We start from the raw sequence: 24,063 nt of genomic DNA, 5'->3' as shown, positions 1-24,063 counted from the left end.
GAAGTAATAAAGGTAGAGAAGGGAGGGGGGGGATTGAGAATAGAGCCGGTGATAAATGAGCAGGCAGATGTAATCAAGTGTTACAGCGGCCTGCTTTAGCTCTCTGTTCGCCAATATAAATGTTGGCCGTTCATAAATTCCTACTTTCCTGTAATGTTGCATCAGAAAGTCTCCTTATAGCCACTGAGAGTATAACAATGGAGGCTAAACTAACCATGAATGTTTCTTTGCTGACTTGAACGCCTGCTATTGCGCAGCTGAACCATGTGGTGGCGCGCTTACACTTACGATGAGCTGCGTGTTTGGCTCGTTATCTGTCAAATGGTGGAGGGATACTTACAGCTGTGCAGCCACTGAAGAACACGACCTGCGTTCTGCAGAATCAACGGAGAGCGACATAAATATGAAACCACCTGATTCTGCTTATCTCACACTCTTCAATCAACCAGAAGTCCCCGCCCCCTTTTTTTTTTTTTTTGCTTTTCCGCATCATTTAAAGGACCAAGAGAAACCTGATACTTTAGAGGGAGAAGGTTAACTCCGTGCAAGCCTGCCTCTTCGTCAGACACAGTGCAGGATTTAACACCCTGCAGCGTGTGTGTGTATTGGGGGGAGGGAAGGAGGAGAAAGAAGGAGGGTAACAGGTGCTAATCAGAAAGGGAGTCCCGGCTGCAGAGGAGAGGGCATAGCTGGGGTGGGGGACCGGAGAGGAAAACCGATTACATCACCTTTCTAACAATATTGTGTCTCTCTCAGTCTTTGCAGCCGGTTTTATTAATGTGTTTTGTTCGTGAGAGTGTTTGACAAATGCACTCTCTGAGCATGAGAGGAGAAGGTTTTCAGACTAACACAGACAGAGTGGGTGGACGGTACCTGGAAGAGTGGTTTTATCTTTAGCGATTTATTAAAGTGAGGCTCCCTTCCAGTTTGTGGTCCATTAGTTGTTTCACTGCAACCTTCGCTGGAGAATAGATTGGCTCGCAAAAGTATTAACACCCCCTCTAACTATTTCCAAATGTTTTCTCAAATTACTACAAGAAATTTACGTTTTTTAAAATGTACATTTTGGCTAACAAAATTGTTAGCCAAAATTGTTTGGCTAACAACAACAAAAACTGTGATAGGCTACATTCACGCGCAGGAGCATCTCTATCGGCTTCGCATTTGTATTGTAAGTATTTTTGTATTTTGTCAAGATTAAACAAGAAGGTCCTGGATTCTCTTTACGAAGTTTGCTTACTGGTACGCTGGTTTTCATCCACAGCTCAAAAGTATGCATGCTAATTTGTTAGCATGCTAACAAACGTGTGTGAACCCACAAATACTTATGGGCCTTCGTGTAAATTGCAATTGCAAAAGTTATTGCAATTTCTAAAGAACTACCATTTTGTTATTTTTATGTTTTAAAATAAAGTGGGGAAAAATAGAAAAAAAGTGTGTGGATATATTTTCTTCTATATGTTTTTTGTGATGTAAAAAAACCTCAGTTTCCAACACATTGACAAGATCCAAAAAATATATTAGTGGCACTTTTAGGATCTTTATGTTGTGAAAATTCTGTACAATTACCCCCCCCCCCCCCCCCCCCCCCGCAACCCCCCAAAAAACCCTTATTGTATATATTTTTAAAAACACATGCTGGTCCCTAGCGATTGTGGAGAGTACAAAAGACATTTGTGTCTTACCGAGCCACAGATGATGGATGGATGACCAGAGGAACTTCTTCCATCTTTGCTTTTAACAAATTGCATTCTTTCAGCAATGACATTTCTTCTTGTGATTCTTCCAAATGCACTAGATTTGGTCTTTAACCTATACACAACTTTTTCCTTACCTTGTCTGCTTTTTGTCTTGATCTGAGTTGTTCACAGAGCACCTGGACTTAAATTGAGAATAAGTTGCACTAAAATAAACTGGATTTAATTCAGGCGTTTTGAGGAAAAGGCTTAAATATTAATGCAAACTGCATTCTTTAGGTTTTATTTTTTTTAAACAAACTTCACAATTGTGCTATTTTGTGTCACTCCATTAGATAGAATCCTAATAAACTGACGTTTGTAGTGGTAACGTAGCAAAATGTGATGCCATTTATTGAACATGAGCATTTAGAGGCTCTCCACCTCAGATAAAATTGATCTAACCTCTTTTTTTCCTCTCTTTCAGGACCTTCTCTCCTGACCAACCGGCTTGTTGTTTCACCCTCTCCTCCTCGCCGTCCTCTCTCTCCGCCTCCCCTCCCTCTTCTCCATGACCTGCTGAACCAGCACACACACCGGCTTGTCTGTCAAACTGGAGGAACAGGTGCTCCAGCTACAGACTCACTTACCCCTCTTCTCCCCCCTCCCTCTGACAGCCTATAGTTACACATGTAAAAGCGTGAGCCGGCACATGCAGGCAGACCCTCCCCGCTTCGTCCCCCCAGGTGAACTTGAACACTGAGGTGAAACTCAGGTGATTTCGCTTGACGGCCGGTGCATATAGACGCTGTAAAGAGTGCAGACTTACTGACCTGTGACTTTCCACGGTGCCACACACACATACACACACTCGCATGTACACACACTACTAAATCACTTTACCGGGTGACCCAAAGGTATCTCGACAGGAGCATATGAGCCTGCAGTCCTGCTGCAGCACATAATTTGATGCGAGTCCAAAACACTCCAGGGCTTCTCCTGTTGCTGTGTAATAAACTGTCTTCTTATCCTGGTTTCACTTTTCTAACCATCACATTATGTGCCAGTTCAGCTCCTCGCTTTAAAGAACTGCACTAATTTTTATCTGTGGTTCTGCTCCTGTCAGAGTCAAGTACAAACATGAGAGCAGCTCGCCCGTCTGAGCCTCTGTCAAGCAGCCAGCAGGTGTCAGGGGAGGGTGACTGGCTTTGAGGGAGGAGGGCGAGGATGGGAGACGAGGTCATAAAGTGGGGGTGGGGGGGTGAGGCTTGACAGTCCCTCACAGTTGGCACCGAGGATCTGGGATGCTTCAGGGGCGGACGGGGCAGAGGGAGAGAAGTTTTGAGAGTGAGGGGACGGAGAAACCGCAGAGCCTTCTCCTCCTTGCTTCTGCACCTTCAGGACAAAGAGCCAAGAAGTGTGGAAACAGGAGGGGAAAAAGACATGAAAAGAACATGAAAGACAGAGAGTGTCATTAACCGCACTACGAAGTTCTCTCTCTACCCTCCGTCTCGCACCTCTCTCAATTTAATCTTAAATCCACTCCAATTTCCCCCGAGAGACTCAATTCTCCCTTTTCTTGTAAGTATTCTCTTTCATTCTCTTGCTTTTATTCTCTTAGCGTTCGCAGCTCCTTCTTGTCCCTCGGTGCCCTGCAGTGAAGCCTCGCCTCTGCCAGACACGAAATCTCAATCAGCTCCTTGTTGCTTGATGGCGGTAACGAGCGAGTGGCCTCGTTTTGGACCCTTTTGTGTCGTAAATAAGCAAAGTCGGCGTGTGTTCATGGAAGCGGGGACTAGGAGGAGCTGAATTAGCATGCATCGCCTCAGCCGTTCCTCAGCATGTGTGTGTGTTTGTACACTCAGACGGACTTCCTCTGGGTGTTCTGCTGCCGGCTATTTCGGATCAATATTGTTAATAGGTTGTGTGTGCGCGCGCGCTGATGCGGCTTATGCAGATTTCCAGCTTTCTCTGTTTGAGTCAGCCCTTCTTCCTTCAGCTCACAAGCTGCTGTCACTGTGTAGCTATGTGGCGGCGCGCTGTAGGTGTTGTGACTTCATGTTTGTCCGTCACAATCAGGCTCCTTGGGGCCCTGATGTCTCAGGATCCGCGGGGCTTTCTGTCTCCGTCACTCATCCGAGTTTGGCTCCCCTCTACTTCTTCCTCTTTCTCTTCCTGGCTCCTCGCTCTGCCTCTTGTCTGTTTAATTCTGTGTGTCGTTAGCTGTGTCTCCGGCTGTGGGTGGGCCTCTGTGACACTCAGTGTGATTATGACAGGCTGTCTGCAGGGAGGCCTGCTGCTTCCAGAGCTGCTCGCCATAGAGTTCAGTCAGCTTGCAGGTCTGAGATGTCTCCATTTCCTGCTCAGTCTATTGCTGCTGTGCCTGTGTGTGTGTGTCTCTATCAATATATTATCTCTATCAGTAGATTAATAAGCATCTGTCTCTCCACCTCCCATCCCTCCTTGGCTCTGATGTTTCCTAATCAGCGAGAGACAGAAGGACAGGAGCCCATTCCACCTGGTTGGGCGACGCAAGGAACTTCCTCTTTCTCCTGGCTCCACTTCCTTTGCTCCGCTCCGCCATGACTCTCCTGGCCTCCGAGAGGTCGCTTCTCATCAGGAACAAGTTCCGGTCAGGTGAGAACCAACCGGACGTTAAACATGCTGGTTAAACCGGTAGAACTGCTTTGCAACAACAGACGCTTTACATTTCAGATATAGTTTTCACTTCGGTCAGAAATATGCGAATGTCTGTCATTGTATGTTAACAAGAACTGAACACAGCAATTTAAGAACTTCAATGAGACAAAAACAAGGCAGAACATAATAGTGAAGTAGAAGGGGAAGGTTTTCCATATGTTTTATAAACAAAAAGAGTTGTGTGCATCTGTATTTAGTAGAGAGGTGCCGATCACCGATACCAATCACATAATTATCTTTTTTTTTAATCATAAACACTACCGGTTACATTATGTGGAAAAAGGAACCATGAATTCACTTTAATTTAGACAGAAACTTGTTTTTAACAACTTTTTCCAAGAAGAAAACTAAACAAAACAGGCATTCCGCAAATTGTACTGCTATCGGTAATACTATCTTTAACAGACTGATTACATATGAAGGCTCTGAAGAGGCTAAATAATGCAAAGAGCCAAAATAAAACCTCTCAACATTGCCAAAAAAATTCAAGTATAAAACTTAACATTCAAAGGCAAATACAGGTTCCATTACAATAAACAATCCAGAGTTACTGAATGAAAAGCATGGCGGCTAGCTGATTACTGCTAGTTCTGATTGGCTGTTTCTGACTGAGCGGAGTAATTATGCAGAGCAGGGAGGAGATCGATTATTTTTTCAGAGATTATTTGTCTCATGTTAGGACAGCGAAAGTTTGAATACGTATGTAAAATGTATTTTTTTAGGTTAGATGCTGCAGCTTTAAGCAGAGGTTCGGTGTGAGAGTCACTACCAGGTGGAGCAGAAGCGGCGCTCCGTCTGTCAAATATTACTACCTGTAGCGCGTAGCAGCGGTTCAACAGCGAGAGCAGAACCAGCGTCTTACATCGCAGCTCGAAGACTTAAATAATTTTGCGGGTTATTTGTTTAGCTTTCTGACCGTCATGCTAATCCGGGTGAGTGTTTGTAGCTGTGTGCTGCTTTACCTGCCATCTGATCCTCCATATGTCTTTTTTAATGCAGTGAGCCTCGATGTAGCCAAACTCCGTCAAGTATGCCATTGCTCTTATGCCATATTAGATTCGTCGTGTTGATGCATTTTGATGTGCTTCACCCCACGTGCTTCAATTTTCCGCCGCAACACGCAAACTTCCACATTCACTCAGTGCGTTATATGGTTTCACATCGCTTAGGATTTGTTGCTGCGCGTTTGCGCAGTATGAAGGAAAGAGGAGACCAGCTGCACAGGCAGGCTGAGAAATGAGATGCAGGTGATCGATTTGTGTGATCGGCAGCAAGAGACCGTGATCGGCGATCACCGATCATACACTTTTGCACAGAAATCGACCGATTATGATTGGTGACCGATCGATCGGCACACCTCTAGTATTTAGCATTTTACACTCTGGTGCCATGTAATAAAATCCTGTTTAACCAATTATCTGTGTAGACATTTAACCCAGAATTAAATTATAAAGCAGTTTCTCAAAGTTAGAAAATTGCAGAGCTCAGTTCAAACCACCAAACAAAACAAGTCTTATTATGGCACAAATGAAAACTTATCAAGACATGGTTGTCCATCTAAACTGCAAAGTCGGACAAGGAGAACATCTGTCAGAGAAGCAGCCAAAAAAGAGTAAACGACTGGTGATAGAAAGTCATACGAAGTTTGGTTTGAAGCTTAAAAACAAGTGGAAGAAAGTGGCTGCTTGAAGGTTATTTTCAACCTTGTAAAGCTGTGTGTGGTGGAAAACTAACTCCACCCATTACCCTGAAACTTTATGCTTGCAATGAAACACGGTGGTGGCAGCACCATGCTGTTTTGATGCTTCTTTTCAGGAGATACCAGGAAGCTGGTCAGAGCTGATGGGAAAATTCACAAATCTAAATAAGACAGTCATGAAATGAAACCTGTTGCAGGTTGCAAATGATCTGAAACTGGACTGGACCTTCCAGCAGGACAAAACCTGCAGCCAGAGCTGAAGATTCGGAGCAAATTCACCTACTAGAATGGCTCAGTTAAAGTCCAGACATGAATCCAGTTAAAAATCAATCATAATACTTTAGCTATTTTGCAAAAATTGAGGGGGAAAAGTCAGTTTCCAGATGTCAATAGCTGGTGGAGAGATGCCCTCATAAGTGGCAACTGCATTAAATAATTACCAAATAAGCCAAAAACAATGATGGAATTTTGCATTTTTAGTTACTAAAGTGAACAATAACTAAAATGAAAAACAGTAAACTTTGAGTGAATGAAGATGTCTTCAAAACATTGGCCAAGTCATGTAGAAATCTGCATAAAATTTGACGATATGGATATATTTTAGGTGTAAAACTAATTTACATTTTTGGAAAAAAATCAGATTCAGAGTGGATGAATTATGAACCAAACTGCACAGATTTCAATACAACTGTATGGTCTTTTTTTCTCTCTCTAGATACTAGAAGTTTCTCTATGAAATGGGCCATTGACTAATGCCTTCTCAAGGTTTCATTTTGTGTTGAAATATCAGAATATCACAGTATTTACACAAAGATATGAAACAAAACAAGCAAAAAATTAAACATTATCAAATCGATTTGATTAAAAAGAGTTGAGTGACTTGTGGGGCTTGTTCAGTATCCAGTCCATGTTATGCGTTTGTGACCAGTGATGTATAAAACGACTTGAAATCTTGGCGTTAACAGGATAAAATGTGGTTCTTTTCAGAACTGAGCGCTGAAACCGTAGCGACAGCATTTCGCTGCACCGCTGAATTTGTTGTTGGCTTCTTCTGTGCACTTGTGCAGCAGAATTGGTTGGACAGGGAGGAACAGATCAAACACTTGTCATCTTCACATTGGAGGAAGATTTCAAATCAGGATTTTCAAGTGACAGGTCTCTCCCTTAGGCCGACTTTACTCGGCCGCCGTGGTGTGTGTGTAGCGTGTGTGTAACCTTGCGGTGAGAGGCGGTTTATTCAATTCCCGTGTCAACAGATTAGAGCATCTACAACGTGACAGACTTGGTCTCTGCTGTGGCTCAATCTGAGTTGTAGGCGCAGATTTTCAGTGCATCAGCGCATTTTCTGTTGTAAGTTGCAACTTGGATCCTGCAAACTACTGATACAGCTGAATATTTTTGTTTATTGAGAAACAAATCAACAAAAGTGGAGACTGTATTCTATAAAATTAAATTAGGTCCAGATTGAATCGTATTCATTCTGATCCATTCAAATCATTTAGACAGAATTACAATCAGAATCCTGTCAGATTCAGTGGATCATTTTTTTTGCCAGTTGCTAAAGCTGTCCATCTAAGGAAGCGTAGCTGACTGCATCAAGTCACTGACCTTAAAGCAAACCTGAGGATGAGGATCTCCAGGAAGAATGAGACAAAGAATTACCCCTTTTCAACAGGAAGATACTTCCAGCTAACCCGGACCCAGAATCTGCTATCTGCTGTGACTGGCTGAAGGTTGAGAGTCAGAAACAAAATAACTAAAGCAAAAACAAAGAGAACACAGATGATACCAGGTGGTGCTTAAAAACACCACTCTGTTGCATCGCTGCTCAAACATATCTGAATCAAATGATTGATTACTGAACAGGTCTTTACCGAGGAGATAATTAAGATAGTGTTACAGTGAAAATGCCTCCAAAAGATGCAGAACATCTTAGTGTTTCAGACCTTTGGTTTAAATCAAGTATTGGCCATTTTCAAAGGCACAACTTATAGTTTACACATGGGTTTGCAGTGTCTTTGGATAAGTTTGCTTTTCTTTCTTTCTTTTTTTTTAAGGCAGACTACAACAAAATGACTTTTGTTGAACTGCTTTAAAATGTCTTTCATTATAGCGTTACTTTAAAATTTTAGTGTTTACTGCAGTGATTCTTGTCATAAAAGTTTGAGAACCACTGCCATAATGTGCACCCACGGGATTCAGGTGGTGTAAAACCAACACAAAACATGGAAGATAAGAGTGTTAAAAAATGTTTTACACTGATGTCATCAATAAAAAATAAAAGCCTTGGTTGAATTTGGCTGCTATGCACAAATTTAGTCATTGTCATTTGCATTAAGATGATAATCATAAAAAAATAGGCTGGAGGGCTTGGAAAAAAGTCATTTTGGATTTCTAAACTGGGCCAGTGAACACAACTCTACACTAACACTGAACCTGATACTGTAAATAATAATAAAAAAAACTACGCGCCACTTGCTTTTACTAACAATAACACCTAAAAACGGCGCTTTTGCGTGACATCCTTTTAGGATTCAACAGCCACTCTGCCACAAACAACCTTTCCATCACTGCATATTTTAATGCTACATTTCCTACAACTTGTAGCGGCTGCTGAATTCCCAGGCAGCTGTCGTGAATGGCTGCAAAATAGAAAGGCGAGAAAATGACAGTCCCCTAGGTGTTCAAACAGCTGCTGGAAAACAGGATTCTTTAGGCAGCTGCTCTGCTCCAAATCTCGTCTGTACATACATGAGCTGCTTCCAGTAAACGTCTCCGAAGGAGGCGTCGTGACTGGGCGTTTGGGAATATTGTAGTCTGTTTGGGCTGTGATCTTTTTTTATTAGTAAGGCCTTCATCACAAATGCTCATTTTCGAGTTTTACTGGGAGGCAAATTTAGTTTTTGAGAACTTTGAAGAAGCACAATTCCCCTATTTGATCCTGACCTTTACCAATATTTAGTTTTGAGAGGATTAGAAGCGAAGTCAAAGGTTTGCATGGCATCTGCAGTGCAAACGACAAATGAATAATTGAAATTGAGCCAACAAACTTGTTTCAAACAACAATTTAATTCCAGATTCCTACGCTTTCGTACTGCGAGACAGGAAATCAGGAAGACTGCGGCCAGCAGCACAAACGAGCATGACGTGAGCAGGACAGGATGTATGAGAGACTCGTGAAGAGAGCGGGACAGCTGAAGGGGGGATGGGACCAACAGAAATAGATTTACAGAGGGATAAATAGAAACCTCAACCCCCTCCCCACCTGCTTTCTCAGGTCTCAGTACACACCAAAGTGTACCAGAGGCCCAGCTGCACCCTGTGCTTCACCTGTGTGTTTTATGTGATAAGCATTAAAGAATATATACTCCATCTACAGGCTAAATGATTCACAAGCATGCATTATTGAGCTGTTCGTAAAGTGCCCTGGATTGATTACTCTCTGCTTTTCTTTGGCTGAATTTCTGTTACCAGATCTGTCTTTCTCTCAGCACAGCTCATCATCTTTTTTCTTTTTTTTTTTTTTGTTTCAGTCCTGCAGCTGAGGATTCAGAACCGAAGGCTGAGCGAAATCAATGCAGACCCAGGTTAGCTTGTGTTATTAACCTTTGATTGAGTGCTCTGCTCTGGCAGCAAGCTGCATGTGTTGTTAACTGCGGCAGAGCCACCGCTTTTAAATCAAAGACGATGCATATCTCATTTACTTTTTCATATTAACCTTTTGTGGAAATGGCAAAACCTTTAAAAACATGATGTTTTAATCCACCAGGGTGATGCAATAAATGGCAATAATGGCAGAGGAACTATTGTTATAGCATTTATTTTACTGTTCATCTTTCTCTGCAGCAGTAGAATCCCAAATTGAGAAATGTAGACGCACTAACGAGGCTCTCTGGGCCTGTGAAAGAGAAACATGCCCACAGCACCCAACCCTAACCCTCCACCCATTTACACCTCGATGGTAGAGTAGAATCGTTTCTTTTTTCTGCCGTGACTCTCAAATTATAGATAGTGTCCACTGGATGTTATGGAGATTTTATCTCATTTTCGCACTGCAAATACACATCTTACCAAGTTATGTCTGGTTTCAAGTGCAAATATCTTAGTACACTTGAAAAATGACAAAATTATCTTTCAAGTAACTTTTCAGCAAAATAAAGGAGCTTCTTTATGTCAGTAACTCCTTAATGTTGAAAAAGTTCAGATTATATCGTGACAAAAATGCCTTGTTGTGAGTGAAATAATCTCCCAGTGAAACTAGCACTTTTTTAAATCAATATGAAGAAATTAAACTGCACTGATCTGTGTTGTACGGCTCAGTGAGCTCCAAGTGTCCACTCTGAGCTGCAGTTCTCTATATGTGAACTTTAGACATTGTTACTTTTTACACTTTCCTGCTTATTCTGTGGTTGGGAGGTGAACCTCACCTAGTCTTGCTTGAAACAACTCCAGTTCATTTAAACTTTGAAATTATTGCTGTAACTGAGAAGTTTAGGTATTTTCTTGTGGTCATTTGTTGACCAATTAGTATGTGGTAGTTTTCCCTCCACTTTATAAACTGTTTTGAGTGTAAGATTGCACTTCTGCAGCAGAATATGAATATATTTCAGGATGGTGTAAGTCAAAATATAATCCTGAGGACTGAATGGTTTTGTTGATGCCTGACGGATTGAAATCAACTTAAAAGTTGGCAAAACTGTCGGCAACCAGATTTGAAAGAAATTGCTCAAGTCTAAGAAGTAATCCTCTCTTTTGTTGGTTCATACGTACAGATTTATTAAAGTCAAGTGTAAATACAGAATGCTCCTAACACATTGCCAGTTGTCTCTATTAGAAAGACATAGAGGAGTCAACATCTGAATGTATTTAGAAATGTTGAAATAGAAAAAAATAACAATAGTCTGCTGATCAGACAAGCTTCACTTCTACGGTTCTTCATGCTGTAACTTGCAGGAATGAGTGGAAAATCTGAAGGTTTTCAGTGGATTTTATTTCCATTGCTTTTGTTTTTATAAAATTATAATTAAGAATATTTTTCTTTACATTCTGTTATTCATATGTTTTGTCTGCAGGGTTGAAATCTGCCTCCACTCATCAGAAAACAGAGAAGAAACGGAGTGAAGCTCATGTAAGTCGTACAACATAATATAACAAGTCATGTATTTTAAGCCATACAAACCTCTGAAGTTGACTGCATGTGGGAGAATATAATAAACACTTTAGCGTAGCACCCAAAAAATAACTTTCTTCAAATTTTGCAAAACTGTAACTTTAGCAAATCAATGCAATAATTTGAAACATCTCTTGATCTTTCATAATTGATGCATTTGGCTTTTGCGGCCATCTGACTACAACCCCCCCAAAAAAAGACTGCTTTTTATAAATATGCTTAGAGGATATTTATATATTTAGGGCAACTACTGAAGGTCCATTTATTTAGAGAAGAGACAACAGGTTTGTTTGATAAAAACACATTTGGAGCAAATTGAAAATCTTTGCAGCTCTGTGTCATGCCAGTCATATCACAAATGTAGAAAGCAGTGTAATAAAGCTGGACTCATTTGAATAAACTGGCCTGATGTTTTCTGATGCAGCGTCAAACTGAGGACAGCGCCACTCAGAAGTTGCCCCCTGGTGGTCTGAGCACTGAAACTGCACAAGGTGATGCCAAGCCGACGGTGAAGCTGCTGTCTGCTTCTTGCTTTACTCTCTCCGCCTTCAGCTTTGTGCACAATAACAGATTTGCCCTCTTGGCACTCCGTCTCTGTCTGCGTTACATCTGCTGTACAGTAGCTGAGGAGGTGTGTGTGGGTGTGCGTGTACGTGTGTGTGTGTGTGCGCGTGCTTCACTATCTGTGAAACTAAGATGTGACCTTGCTGCATAGTGTAACGCTGCTTTAAAAGAAGCCGACACATCAGTGACTGACAGCACATGATAAACGCGCCAATCTGACAATCGGAGTCATCATTTCTTCTCCCTCTAATCTCTTCCTTTTCTAAACTCTCATCTTCTTCATTTCCATACCCCCTAACCCTGCCTTTGATTTAAAAGAGCTATTATTATAGTATCAGGCATTTCCAAAAGATGTAATTTCTTTAAAAGCTCTTTTTTCTGACATAAAAAAAAGAAAAAACGGTGAGAGTGACTGTGTGTGCACACATCCAAGGCGACATATTTCCCTGTGGGAAAAAGTGTTTACTATTTCTTGATGCCTCTGCTGGTTTGGACTGGGACTCACTGTCTGTGGCGAAGCTGTTCTGCACACTCACATCACATATGTTCTCTAGTCCTGTTGCTTCCCTTTCTCCGATCTTCTCTCTCTCTCTCTCTCTCCGTCTGCACTGATCTCCCATCTGTCCTGTTCTCTCCTTTTAATCTGCAACATTCCTCCTTCTGTCTTCCACCCGTAGAGAGGACTGTATGTGGGGCCCTGAGGCAGAGGAAGGCTCGCCCTTCGCAGACCCTCACTGAGAGGATCCAGCAACCTCCAGCAGCCGCACAGCAACAGCTTGAGCACACGTTGCCCCTGGAGAATGGTAAATAAATACTCGGCAACACACATACCGACACGTTTGGAAAAAAATTCTTCCCAGAATCCTGTTTGCTTGCTGTTTTGATGTTGCATCCCCTGACCGGTGGTTTCCTCAGGTCCTGCCTCGTTCCCCGCTGATGTCTTCGAAGAGGACATCTCTTCCTCCATTTCGTCTTTGAACACGGAGCAGCATGCTGTTCTCCAAGCGGCATCCATTTCCTCCCTGCCGGGCCTCCCAGTTGACCAACCACTAAGTGACTGCTCAGCTGTGGGTCTGACCCTTAATAACAGTCCCAGTCATGCACAGGTATTGAAGACAGCAGAAATCCATTAACACTACTGTCTGGTGAACAACCCTGTCAGAAACCTGCATATCTGCATTGTTTTTTTTACCGTGTGGCTGCATGAAACTTTAAATACTTCAGCTCTGTCTTTCTCTGCATCTGATACTGAACATTTGTAATTATATCACAAGTTATTCCAGACTGACACAGTCCTGGGATGAAAATCTTGTTGCAGGCGCATTGTAGCTTTGAGATGCCACATATAAATAAGACTCGCTGCAATAAAATGTATGCAAGTGCTACACAAATGTCGCGTCAGTTGCGCAGTATGATCATCACTCAACCCGATGCTACCCCATGCAAACACTCTCAACTCTAAAATAGTAGCCGTCTTTGCAAGCTTAATGCTTGAAGTGGCTCCAACTGACTGCAGCCCAACCTATATTTTGATTAATTCAGCTAATACCGAATATTCATTTATCAATTTAAAATAACTTTTATTTTGTTGTGTTTTTTTCTCTGTTCATGTATTTTGAGATTTTTATCTCGAAAGGTGCCAGGTAAAGATTTATTTACTTTAACCACAAGGGGGTGATCATAGCATGTGCATAGATCTTTGAACTTTCTTCCCAAGATGGTTTGATTTAACATATGATTAAAAAAAACAACTAACATTTAACCCTCAAAGCCCTTAAATCTACATTCTCAGTGGTTTAACTGCCCCAGTTATCCCAGCTGTGCTTCTGTATTTCTGAAACCTAAACAAACATATCAATAGCTTTAACAACATTTCTGTATAAACTCAGACTGTCGGTTATGATAATCCAGCATAAATCATTGAAGCCCCGCTCACCTGGAAATGTATAATTCTTAACAATCTTAGTTAAGACTAATTATTTGTATCCTTCAAGTCTGCTCTCAGACGAGTTATACTCTGAGTGTGTCCCACACTGTACATTTTGATAGTATATCATAAACACATTACCAAAAAACATATAACGTTTGAAATGCAATAAAGGTGATTAATTTCAAAAATGGGTAAAGGTTGCATTTTGTTTTCTTCTTGCTTTACAAACAGAAAAAATGTCATTTTCTGAAATGCCCTTTGTTTCTTTTACGCTTTCAGTCCGGCCTGACATTGCTTCCAGCAACCGCGGGCGTCAGACAACCTCTGAGCGTGACGCTGGGTGAATCTAACTCCTTGGCACCAACTGGAAGACCGAATGGGACGTTCCTGACCTCTCAGACGACACCCCTGCTGCCCAAGGTATCATCCAGTCTCTGGACAAGATCATTTCAGTTTGGCTTTTGTTGGTTCTATCAACGTTTTTGTATTTATTTTATTTATTTTTTTATTAATCTGGAAGATGCAGTTATAGCAAAACACAAATAAATATATCTATAAGTAATCTAATTTGTTCATGCATATTTTCTGGTGGAGTTCTGTGGCGGTCTTTAAGCTAACAGGGCGGCCGATCCTGTGGTGTTTTTTCTGTTCTAAGCTGCCCTGCAGTCATTACTGTCAATGTGTACTTCAGGGGGGAGTCAGCGCTTCCCATGTAGGTTAACATATTCACACATAAACCGCGGTGGTGTAGGTCAGAGGCGGCACACCGTGTCATCAGGACATTTGTGAGGCATTTACACACAAAGAATGTAACCTTAGCAAGGGCCAAACATGTCAAATATTTTACGGCGAGCTGACATTTCCAATGAAACTCTGCAGGTGGAAAGTTTTCGCTTGGTCGTATGTAACATGGTTACTGTTTAGGGAAATGTTGGCAATGTGTGTGTTTACAGACAGCTCGGCCTCCCAGCCCGATCTGCCCCTCGTCTTTGCCCCCTTCCCTAAACTTCAATCCCCTTACCCGCCCACGGAAACCGCGGGACATCAAACCCAAGATGAAGAAACTCAAGTATCATCAGTACATTCCTCCAGACCAGAAGGGAGCGTCTGGGACTGGAGGTGCTAAACTTGAGCTCTGCTTCTCTCCATTTATTGCAGAAATATTCCTTCGTTTTGCTAACATGTTTCACTCCCATGTTTTCCAGCGGGAGGAGCTAAGCAGAGCAGCCCTGCCCCTGCGCAGCCGCTAGACCCTGCCTACTCCCATCTGCTGAAACAACAGCAGGTCTTCCTCCAGCTTCAAATCCTGCAGAGTCAACAGCAGCAGCAGCAGCAGCAGCGACTACAGCCGCCGCAGCAGGTTGCAGTTGTACCGAGGTATGCAAACAATACTGATGAGCTGTCTGGTCAATTCACCATTGCACCTAATCAAAAAAACTTTTTTTGGTACCTGCATTTTGCTTTCAGTCCAGCTTCATTAATATTGTATTTCACGGAAGTTAAATCAGCGAATGTGCAACAGTTAGCTTAGTTTCTATACAAAAGACAAATTTTTTGCAGCAGAGTTTGTACATTTTGATGCTGTTATTCTTTTTGAACAAGTTCAAACATGGACAAGGTAGCAAGAAAGCAGAAAAAATGCTTTTTTTGTAGTTTTTTGCGTTTATATCGTGGGTTCTCTCATTAAGTATCATTAAAGCAAAAAAAAAGGAAGTTGAAAAATCAAGGATGATAGATTTAAACTGAATATAAATATTTCTAAAAACACTTCATTCTTTTGAAATGCAAATTTAAACCAAAAAAATTTGGGATAACAGAAAAAAACATTTTGGAAAATGCAACATTTTTCCGCACTTGTTCAGATCTGAAAAGTTGAAAGCAAAGACTCCAAACAAACCCTGCATAAAACTACCAAAATGAAAAAGGTATGAATCGTCATAGATCAGGTGAATTGACCAACATCTAGCAGTGTAGGTATCTGAATTATTGATCCAGACATTTTTCCTGAGTCGATCGTTCTGTCACTCCTCCAGTGGAGATCACATTGATCTGGTGAAGTCTTGTGGAGCCTCACCGCTCAGCCTCCAACCTGTTCCTGCCACAACAAACCAAACTCAGACGGACGTAAATCCTACTTCCAAACCAGAGCCTCTTCCTGCAAATCTTGTTGATCTAACGGTAAAATATACACATATTCTCCCACTAATCATTTGTAATGACTAGAAGAAGCTGGTGACGCTCGCTGACCATTCCCCCAGGTGTCGGAGTTGAGGCAGCAGCTGCGTAAACGTGGCCTCCCTGTCTCTGGAACCAAGCCGGCCTTGTTGCAACGCCTTCGTCCCTTCCAGCTTCAGCACGCCTGCCCCGCCCCGGCTCCTCTTAGCGAGCTGGGCACCAGCATTCCCTGTGCCCCGCTGCCGCCCTGTCAGAGCCCTGGCTCCAGCCCCGGCTTCAGGCTGAGCTCGCCCGGCAGCAGCCCGAACCAACAGCTGTACATCCAAGACAGGGGGATTCCTAATGGGATTCTCAGTGACGGTCCCAACAGAGACCCAAACGGGACTCTGAACGCCGTCCCAAAAGTGTTCGCAGATGCTGCGTCAGTCAGTTTGGCAGGTGAACAGTGTGGACTCAGCAGCACTGTGTTCTTGGATCCCGCCAGCACTGCGTCAGGAAGTCCGAGTCCCAGTTTGCCCATGTCGTCCTCCTCGCCCCTACAGTGTGGGACTCCCTGGAGAACCGACAGAGAACAGCAGCAGCAGGAGCATCTAGAGCTGAGCGTGAAGCTGGAGAAGCGGGAGAGGAAGAGGAGCCGGCATACTGACTTCTACCTGCAAGTGGGTACTGAGGTGAGTGTTTTGCCACAGAAGATTTGGGAAGCTTGTGATATATTAGTGGCAGTGCTGCATAAATGTGACTTCTCCCCAACCAGTGTGGGGAGGGATCCCTTCATCCGTTCCTGCAACAGGATCCTGGATGCCTAAAAAGGAAGGCAGAGCTAAATGCGCAAACAGAGGTGTTTGCTCAGGTAATATGCTCAGGTCATGCAGACATAGAGTATTTTTACAAAATATTCCCATTTTAGCACTTTACAACCACAAACCGTCAGTATTTTATTGGGACTTTATAGACCAACAGCAATTGTTGGTCTACAAATGTGAAGTGGAAGAAAAGTAATACATGGTGTTTGAATTTTGACAAAATCTGGAAATAGGTTCCAGTATGAGGAGAATATTGAGCAGTAAATTAGCCAAGAGGCTCATGGTAACTCTGGAGGAGCTGCTGAGATTGACAGGTCAGGTGGAAGAATTTTTCAACAGGACAAATATAGTCAGACACTCCACAAATCTGGTAGGATCCTAGAAAAAAATCCTCAAGACTCCCAGTTGGTACTATGCCTCATGCCACATACCTGACGCTTTGGTAGGCGGTTCCATTGGGAACCAAAACTGCATCATTTATTACACTTTCAGCTGTTGTGGTTAGCTTTAACGCTGCACTGTGTCAAACTCTAGGCTGGTGCGAGCTAATAGGTGCAGAATAGTAGTTCTCAAAGATTTGACTTGTCACATTATCCCCCAGTAAAATACATTGAAGTTTGTTGAATACTTTGGCAAAGTGCTGTTAACATTTAAAGCAATTACCCCAAGCTGCACTCTGAATCACTGTGCCTTAAAACATTTATCAATTTCCTCATGTGAATGAGCACTCATCCTCACCTGTCAACTGATTTAAACTGTCTTGTCCAATCATGTGATTTTGCCGCTAGCCGTGTGATGTGATTGGCCATGACTTTGAGCTGCCACTGCAGATTACAGCGAGTCCAGCTCAGACCTCACCTGGCGTTCGCAGCTTAGAGGAAGAGCTGCAGGAGGCCATTCAGAAAGCCCAGGTTGGTCTGAGGAAAAAAGGAAGTCACTAAAAGATCTTTGAGCTCAGGACTGAATCTTTTCTTTCTCTCTGCAACAGATGGACCCTCCACAGTCTATTGATGATATTCTAGATGAGCCACTTATTTGTGATGGTGAGTCTCGAATAGGGAACTGGAAATACATGTTTAATGTCGTCCTATCTGTCTAATCCTTTTGACTGTACCCTGCTTCCAGGCTCTCTTGAGGCCTCTGATCATAAATCTGCTGCACACTCACTTCCTGACCGCTCCCCTGCCCCTCAAGCCGAGCAGCTCCAGCCTTTTCAGCAGCAAGATGACAACTTCCTGCCGTCCCCTCTTTGTTCCTCTCTCTTGCTGGAGCTCCCTCCGTCTCCTGCTGTAATAAATCCAAGCCAGGTCGTCCCTGCGCCTCCGCCTCTCCCAATCTGCACCTCCCCTTCGCCTTTGACAAGAAGGTCTCGGAAACGGCGGGCTCCTGCACAGTTTGACGCTGCCGACTGGCTCGAAACCCTCACGTCAGGCCTCCACCCTCTCACCCCGCCAAAACCTCCGTTTGTCGAGTCTGATTTTAGTCTGGATTCGGATCTGAATGTGAATCGTGTGCTTGATCTTTTGATAGAGCAATGGTGAAGATGAAGATGTCAAAGCTGGTGTGCAAAAACGGCGCCGCGAAAAAGTATTCATATCCCGCGAACGTTTTGACATATTTTGACGTTTCAACCAAAAGTCTCAATTGTAATTTATCGGCATTTTGATGGAGCAACACAAAGTGGTGCATGATCATAACATGGAGGGAGTTTTCAAAACACCTTACTTTAAAAATCTAAAAAGTGTGGCAGGTATTTGGATTCAGCCCTTCTTAGTGAGAGGACCAATTTTCAGTGCAAAACAGCTGCAGGGCATCTGGAGGTATGTCTCATTTTGTCTATTCTTAAGCTCCTTAAGACTGAAATAATGTTATTTGTGAGCTTTAACTTTCAACACCATGTAGATTTGAAATTGAGTTTAGGTTTAGGTCTTAACCAGGCCTTTCTAACATATGAACATGTTTCATCTAAACCATTACACGGGCGCTGGGGCGGTATTTTTAGAGTTGTCAAAAGGTCAACCTTCTCTGAAATCTGAAAACTATGCTCCCCTCGTCCAGCCTGATAGTTTACATCCGGGGTGTCCAAGCTGTGACCCGGGGGCTACATGTGGCCCTTGAAATGATTTTGTTTGAGCCCTGACCACAAGTCAAGATTTGATGACCCAAAACATTTGGAAATGCTCTGTTTTTCTTTTAGTAAGACATAAAAACAACCTTTTTATGTACCGGATCTTATGCAGATATACAGATTTTATAAAAATGTCGTTTATTGTTGAGCAGGTAAAACGACAACAACAAAAAATTACAACAAAATAATTTTGCATTTTGGTTTTTAATTAGTTCTGTGATGCACCAGAGGTTTAAATTTCCCAGGTTTGGCTTCGAAGGGGAAACAGTTTGGACCCGAGTGGCTCACCGCGTCTTTAAGTTGTCATGCCATCCGCTTCTCATGAAGCTGGTCGTTCACTAATATCCTTTAACTAACCTCTAAGGTCTCGAAAGAGCAGTTTGTATCTAAGCTGAGATTAAAATGCACAAAGGTGAACTCTGTTCGCCTATAATGTGAATTCTGAATGCAAATGATTACACTGGATTTTATTTTATTTTTTGCGAGTATATAGGACTGAATACATTTTTGCGTCACATGTTTGAGATTATTTTTTACAAAAAATGTTTTCTCAACATGATGTCTCAAAATCTCAAGGGATGTGAAATACTTTTTGCGAGGCGCTTCGTGTTTGCGTTTCCTTTGTATGATAAACTGTGGATAGTTTTCTTACTGTAATGAATTGCACAAAGTGTGTTCGTCGTACGTTCCACGACTAACCTGCAGAACTGAGTCACCGGCTCCACGCAATGTCGAGAGCCGACTTTACTGCAGCCGCCTAGTCAGACGCCGCTCCGACAGGACAATGAGAACAAACACAGAGATGTAGTCATGCGCCCCGTGAACACTGAGACGCAGCAGAGGGGTGTTAAAAAGCACTTTGGCTCAAGCAGCAAAAGAAAACCTGTCGGGGTATTAAGTTGAACACGGTTGCTGGCTGTGCTGGGAGACAAGTGGGTTTTTGACTTTCCTCCAGAACCTGTTGTCGGATTGGGTTGAGTGCAGCGGCACCCCGGTGTTCACTCAGTCTTTGAGTCACAGCCATTCATAAAGCCCATTCAGAGTATGTGAAAGCCAGACAGAGCACACAGCTTGCGTGTGTCTCCAGACCTTAACCTTGATGCCAGACGCACAGTCGGCATGCGGAGGGAAAAACCTGGCAGACTCCCCGAACAAGAAGTGTGCGCTTGCCTTGCGAATGTACTTGTATATCCCTGTAAGGTATGTATGCTTTTACTGCTCTTCTTAATGTGGTACTCTGCACATAAGTCTGCTTATGTTTGCATAAATGTACAAACTCTCCGTGTTTACTTACAAGTAATGCAAAATTAATTGCTTACTTACCGTTAAAGGGTCCTTGAAATGAAGCAGGATGCAGAAAACCTCGGTGTCCTCACTTCCTTTATGGTCACTGGTGTTTTTACAGCACAAACTCCAATCAGAAGGGGAAAAAAAACAACAACAAAAAACACATTACCTTCCTGAAGTCATGACTCCACAGGAGAGCAATCAGGCAACCACCACCGGGAAAAAAAAATGTTTTTATACAAATGCACCAATCAGCTGAGTAAGAGTTTCTTCATCGTGTAGCAAAAACAGGTGGTCATTTTGTTCCCTGATTAACCTTCAGTGGCCTCTGCCTCCTGTTGAGTGCTCACCCCATGGCAGTTTAATCCAATTTTAGCACAAGTTGTCACCAAACACCAGGGTGACACCTGTTCACTTAGTGAAAATTAATTCCTTACAACTGTTATCATGCTGCCCTGCGACAGACTGGCGACCTGTCCAGGGTGAACCCCGCCTCTCGCCCGGAACGTTAGCTGGAGATAGGCACCAGCAACCCTCCCGACCCCACAAAGGGACAAGGGTGTCAAGAAAATGGATGGATGGATGGATGGATGGATGTTATCATGCGTTAATGAAATGACTGCTGTATGTCATAAGACGCAAAACACAAAATGCATCATTAGGTGTACAATTTGGATTGTTTGCCAACACCATCAGCGGCCAGCCAATCACATGACAGAAACTTTGTTTGTCGTTTCGTTGGCATGAAGTTACAACCAAACATCAGGCTGGGAAAGAAAGGTTCTAAGTGACTTTTATGGTTGTTTGTGCAAGGCTGACATTTTGGAGTATTTCAGAAGCTACTGGGATTTTCATCTTTTGGATTTGTAGAAATCAATCCAAAGATCTTGCGGGCACAAAATACATTGTTGATGTTAGAGGAAAATTGGAAAAATTATCACTTCTTACAACCAATGTGTGCAGAATACTATCTCTGAATGCAGAGACTGCAGACGACAGCAGCCAGAGTTCACATCCAGTGCCTCTCCTGTCAGCTGAGAACAGCGGACTGAGGGTGCAATTCACACAGACTTACCACGTTTGGACAGCAACAGATTGGGAAATTATCACAGCTGTGAAATTCAGATGTTTGAGACAGAATTTGATGTAAAGCATGGATCCGTTTTTCCTCTTATCCCCGATTCAGTCGGTAGTGATGTAATACTGTGAGGGATATCTGGCACATTTTGGACCCCTTTCTATCAACAAAGCATAATAAAAAAAAAAACACAGGCTGCCTCAGAACCGTTGCTGACAGTGTCAACTTCTTTACAATGACAATGTGGTTGTTTTCTGATGGCTCCATGTCACCAATCTCAAATCTTCCTGTCGTTTCTTGAATGATTTTATTGCACTCCAGTGGCCTCCACAGTCATCAGATCTCTAATAAGCAGAGCACCTGTTGGATGTGGTGAAATGGGAGATTCACATCATGAATGTGCAACTAAAAAATCTGTAGCAACTTCACATTAATATGGACCAAAACCTGAGGAAAATTTCAGGTTTGTTAACTGAAATTTGTTAACAAACCTGAAATTTGTTAACTTTAGGCCAGAATTGAGGGAGATCTGAAGCTAAAAATAGATTAATGAACGAATCAAACGTTTTGTGTTCCAGCCTGTTTTCCTGCTGATTTCATAATCCATGCAGTCTACTGACTGAGGAGTTTCACTTGTCATTTGTTTGCGTATAAACATTCAGGTACCGATGTAGATTTTTTTTTTTCCAACGTTGCTGAACAAAACTATATAAATGAACCAAAGTCTGACGAAGGTCAGGAAGCATTAACCTTTCTGTGCCTCACTAATGTAATCCAGATAAAGGATCTCATCCACAGAACATAACCTAGCTCAGTTATGCTTTGATTTTAATTGGCTGCGTGTCCCATCTGTTATGTAGGAAGGTTTGGACTGAATCCTTTTAATCATTTGGCCACCCTCTCCGTGGGATCACTTTATATTCTGCTGGGCTCCTTCTCCTTAAAGGAAAATGTCATCTGCATTGCGATCTCTGGAAAGCAGACTTCTTAAAATCCACCTTCCCGCGAATGTTCAGACCATGATGCTCCCATGCAGAGTTTCTGCCTTTTTGTTTCTCATGATAAATAACGGACAGTGAATCAAAATAAGATTATCTGTACATCGGCAAACCTTCAGCACGGAGCTACAGCTTTATGATGAAGTAGCTCTAGTGCAGCTTTCACTATGGAGACACGGGGAAAAAATGCAGTTAAATGTGGATGGATGGCTATGATAATCATAGCGATCAATAAATGTTGCCTGCTGCAAGAAAAAAAAAACAGGAAAATTGATAGGCGGGAGAGTAAGATGCTACCTCCTGTGACTTCCACTGCTTTAAGGGCTGATGCTCCAGTTTTTATTGTTTCTTATTTCATTTCCAAAAAAAAAAAAAAAAACTAGGGCAGAGTTTGCTGTAAAACCTCAGTGAAAGTGTAACCGGTTGAATATTTCTATTTTAAAACGACGGAAATTTTTGACTGGGTACGTTGGAGTGTTTTAGATAAATGTGATCCGGTTTGCCAGTTGCTGCTACAATTGACTTATTGTGAAAAGACAAAATACTGTATGTTCGCTTTTATTTATGATGTAACTTATTAATGGAAAAACACAATTTCTGTGCAAAATGTATTTAAAAGAAAAGGGAAAAATTAAAGTCTTAATAGATTTTCTTCCCGTTTCTGCTCTTTTTTTGTATTTCTTCGTGTGTTCAAGCCACGAGTGAGAACAGAACTGATGATCACTTTTTTCAGCCGTCCCGTTTTGTTTCATCAAATATGGATGATCACAAAGTGAATTAAACATTCATTTGTACCAGTGTAGTTCTTAAACTTTCTTAAAGCCTCAGTAACATAGACAAAGCTCGATAGTTAATCTTCGTAATGACACAGTTGATTAATCTGAAGGCGCAACTTCTTTGGCTCCACTGAGGAACCGAAATGCAAAATTTGTTGTATAATCATATTTATTCTGTGAAAGGCCTCTCTCTCTGCAAAAATTATATTTTTCAAAAGAGGTTATTTATAGTCCTCTTGGTTCTGAGCTGAGAAATAAACCTTTAATGTGATTAAAAATTTATTAGACCTGTTGAAGCGTTTCTGGCACAGCTGGTGCAGCTTTATGGTGCATTATAAATAACTTATGCTAGCTCAGTTAAATGTTCATACAATTAGGATAGAGACGTTTAAAGAGGGTTTTACAGACTCATTTGTTATCTGAGGCGGGCCAATCCGACAGGGATTGCGTCATCAAGTTTGATTATTAAAAGTAAAAACCACTCGATGTAACGTGTGCGCTGTACACAAAGCTAAACACGGGACGGGATTTAGTTTTGCATTTTGAACTGTGGTAGAAAACGCTTAGGTTTGATGTAAGTGACTGCAGGACGTGGTTATTTCTGCACTAACAGATTCATCTGTTTTTGGCTGAAAAAGCTGTTCAAACAACCAGGCACTACGTGAAAAAGTAATCGCCTCCTACACTTTGCAACAAGTTGTCCCAACCTTTGTGGCAACAGCCACCGTCAAAAATTTGCGAGTGAGTCTTTTGTGTGATCTTGGAGGAATTGCTTTGATTTACAGTATCTACACTGCAGGGTTTTCAAGCTGTTTACGGTCATGAGACGACAACTCAAATGGATATTTTTTTTTTACTATTCAGAGGCGAACGTGTTGGTGTGCTTTACATCATTGCAAAATATGATAAAAAGTATTCTTTGACGTTCTCCTTTAGTGTTTTGCTTTTAGAGAGCGGGATTCTTGAAGTCATCCAGGTTCTGATGCTCCAACATCCCTCACCATCACCCTGCCCACCACCATGTTTGATGCAATATTTTTTATCTGAAGTGTTTTGTAAGTTTTATGTTTGTTACGATG

The 24,063-nt window shown here is 42.2% G+C and overlaps 1 protein-coding gene across 4 annotated transcripts; it reads left to right on the top strand.

Annotated features, from left to right (window-relative positions):
* The first annotated feature begins 646 nt into the window (after positions 1-646).
* Positions 647-22,860, top strand: LOC103478064 (myocardin). 4 transcript variants are annotated; one of them, XM_008431546.3, is made up of 17 exons: positions 647-1,171; positions 2,164-2,301; positions 4,164-4,313; positions 9,609-9,662; positions 11,148-11,203; positions 11,670-11,736; positions 12,487-12,612; positions 12,725-12,915; positions 14,019-14,159; positions 14,693-14,858; positions 14,945-15,116; positions 15,773-15,917; positions 15,998-16,585; positions 16,669-16,764; positions 17,506-17,628; positions 17,706-17,760; positions 17,843-22,860. In XM_008431546.3, exons 3-17 carry the CDS (start codon positions 4,259-4,261, stop codon positions 18,256-18,258), a joined length of 2,451 nt encoding a protein of 816 aa, XP_008429768.1. In that variant the 5' UTR covers positions 647-1,171; positions 2,164-2,301; positions 4,164-4,258; the 3' UTR covers positions 18,259-22,860. The 4 variants fall into 4 exon arrangements, 3 of the variants coding, with proteins under 3 accessions (XP_008429768.1, XP_008429767.1, XP_008429766.2); XM_008431545.2 differs by lacking the exons at positions 647-1,171; positions 2,164-2,301 and adding an exon at positions 2,943-3,257; XM_008431544.2 differs by lacking the exons at positions 647-1,171; positions 2,164-2,301 and adding an exon at positions 3,341-4,015.
* Positions 22,861-24,063: the final 1,203 nt, after the last annotated feature.

The sequence above is a fragment of the Poecilia reticulata genome, chromosome 16 (genome assembly GCF_904066995.2).
Source record: "Poecilia reticulata chromosome 16, P_reticulata-male-v2, whole genome shotgun sequence".
NCBI lineage: Eukaryota > Metazoa > Chordata > Actinopteri > Cyprinodontiformes > Poeciliidae > Poecilia > Poecilia reticulata.
This window is presented reverse-complemented; position numbering and strand designations above follow the sequence as displayed.

Bases quoted from the DNA above. Each gene is read 5' to 3' on its own strand.
- LOC103478064 (XM_008431544.2), top strand. From the start codon at position 3,619: ATGCGGCTTATGCAGATTTCCAGCTTTCTCTGTTTGAGTCAGCCCTTC. The intron at 9,663-11,147 runs GTTAGCTTGTGT...TTTTGTCTGCAG, and splicing joins CGAAATCAATGCAGACCCAG to GGTTGAAATCTGCCTCCACT. The intron at 12,916-14,018 runs GTATTGAAGACA...TTACGCTTTCAG, and splicing joins ACAGTCCCAGTCATGCACAG to TCCGGCCTGACATTGCTTCC.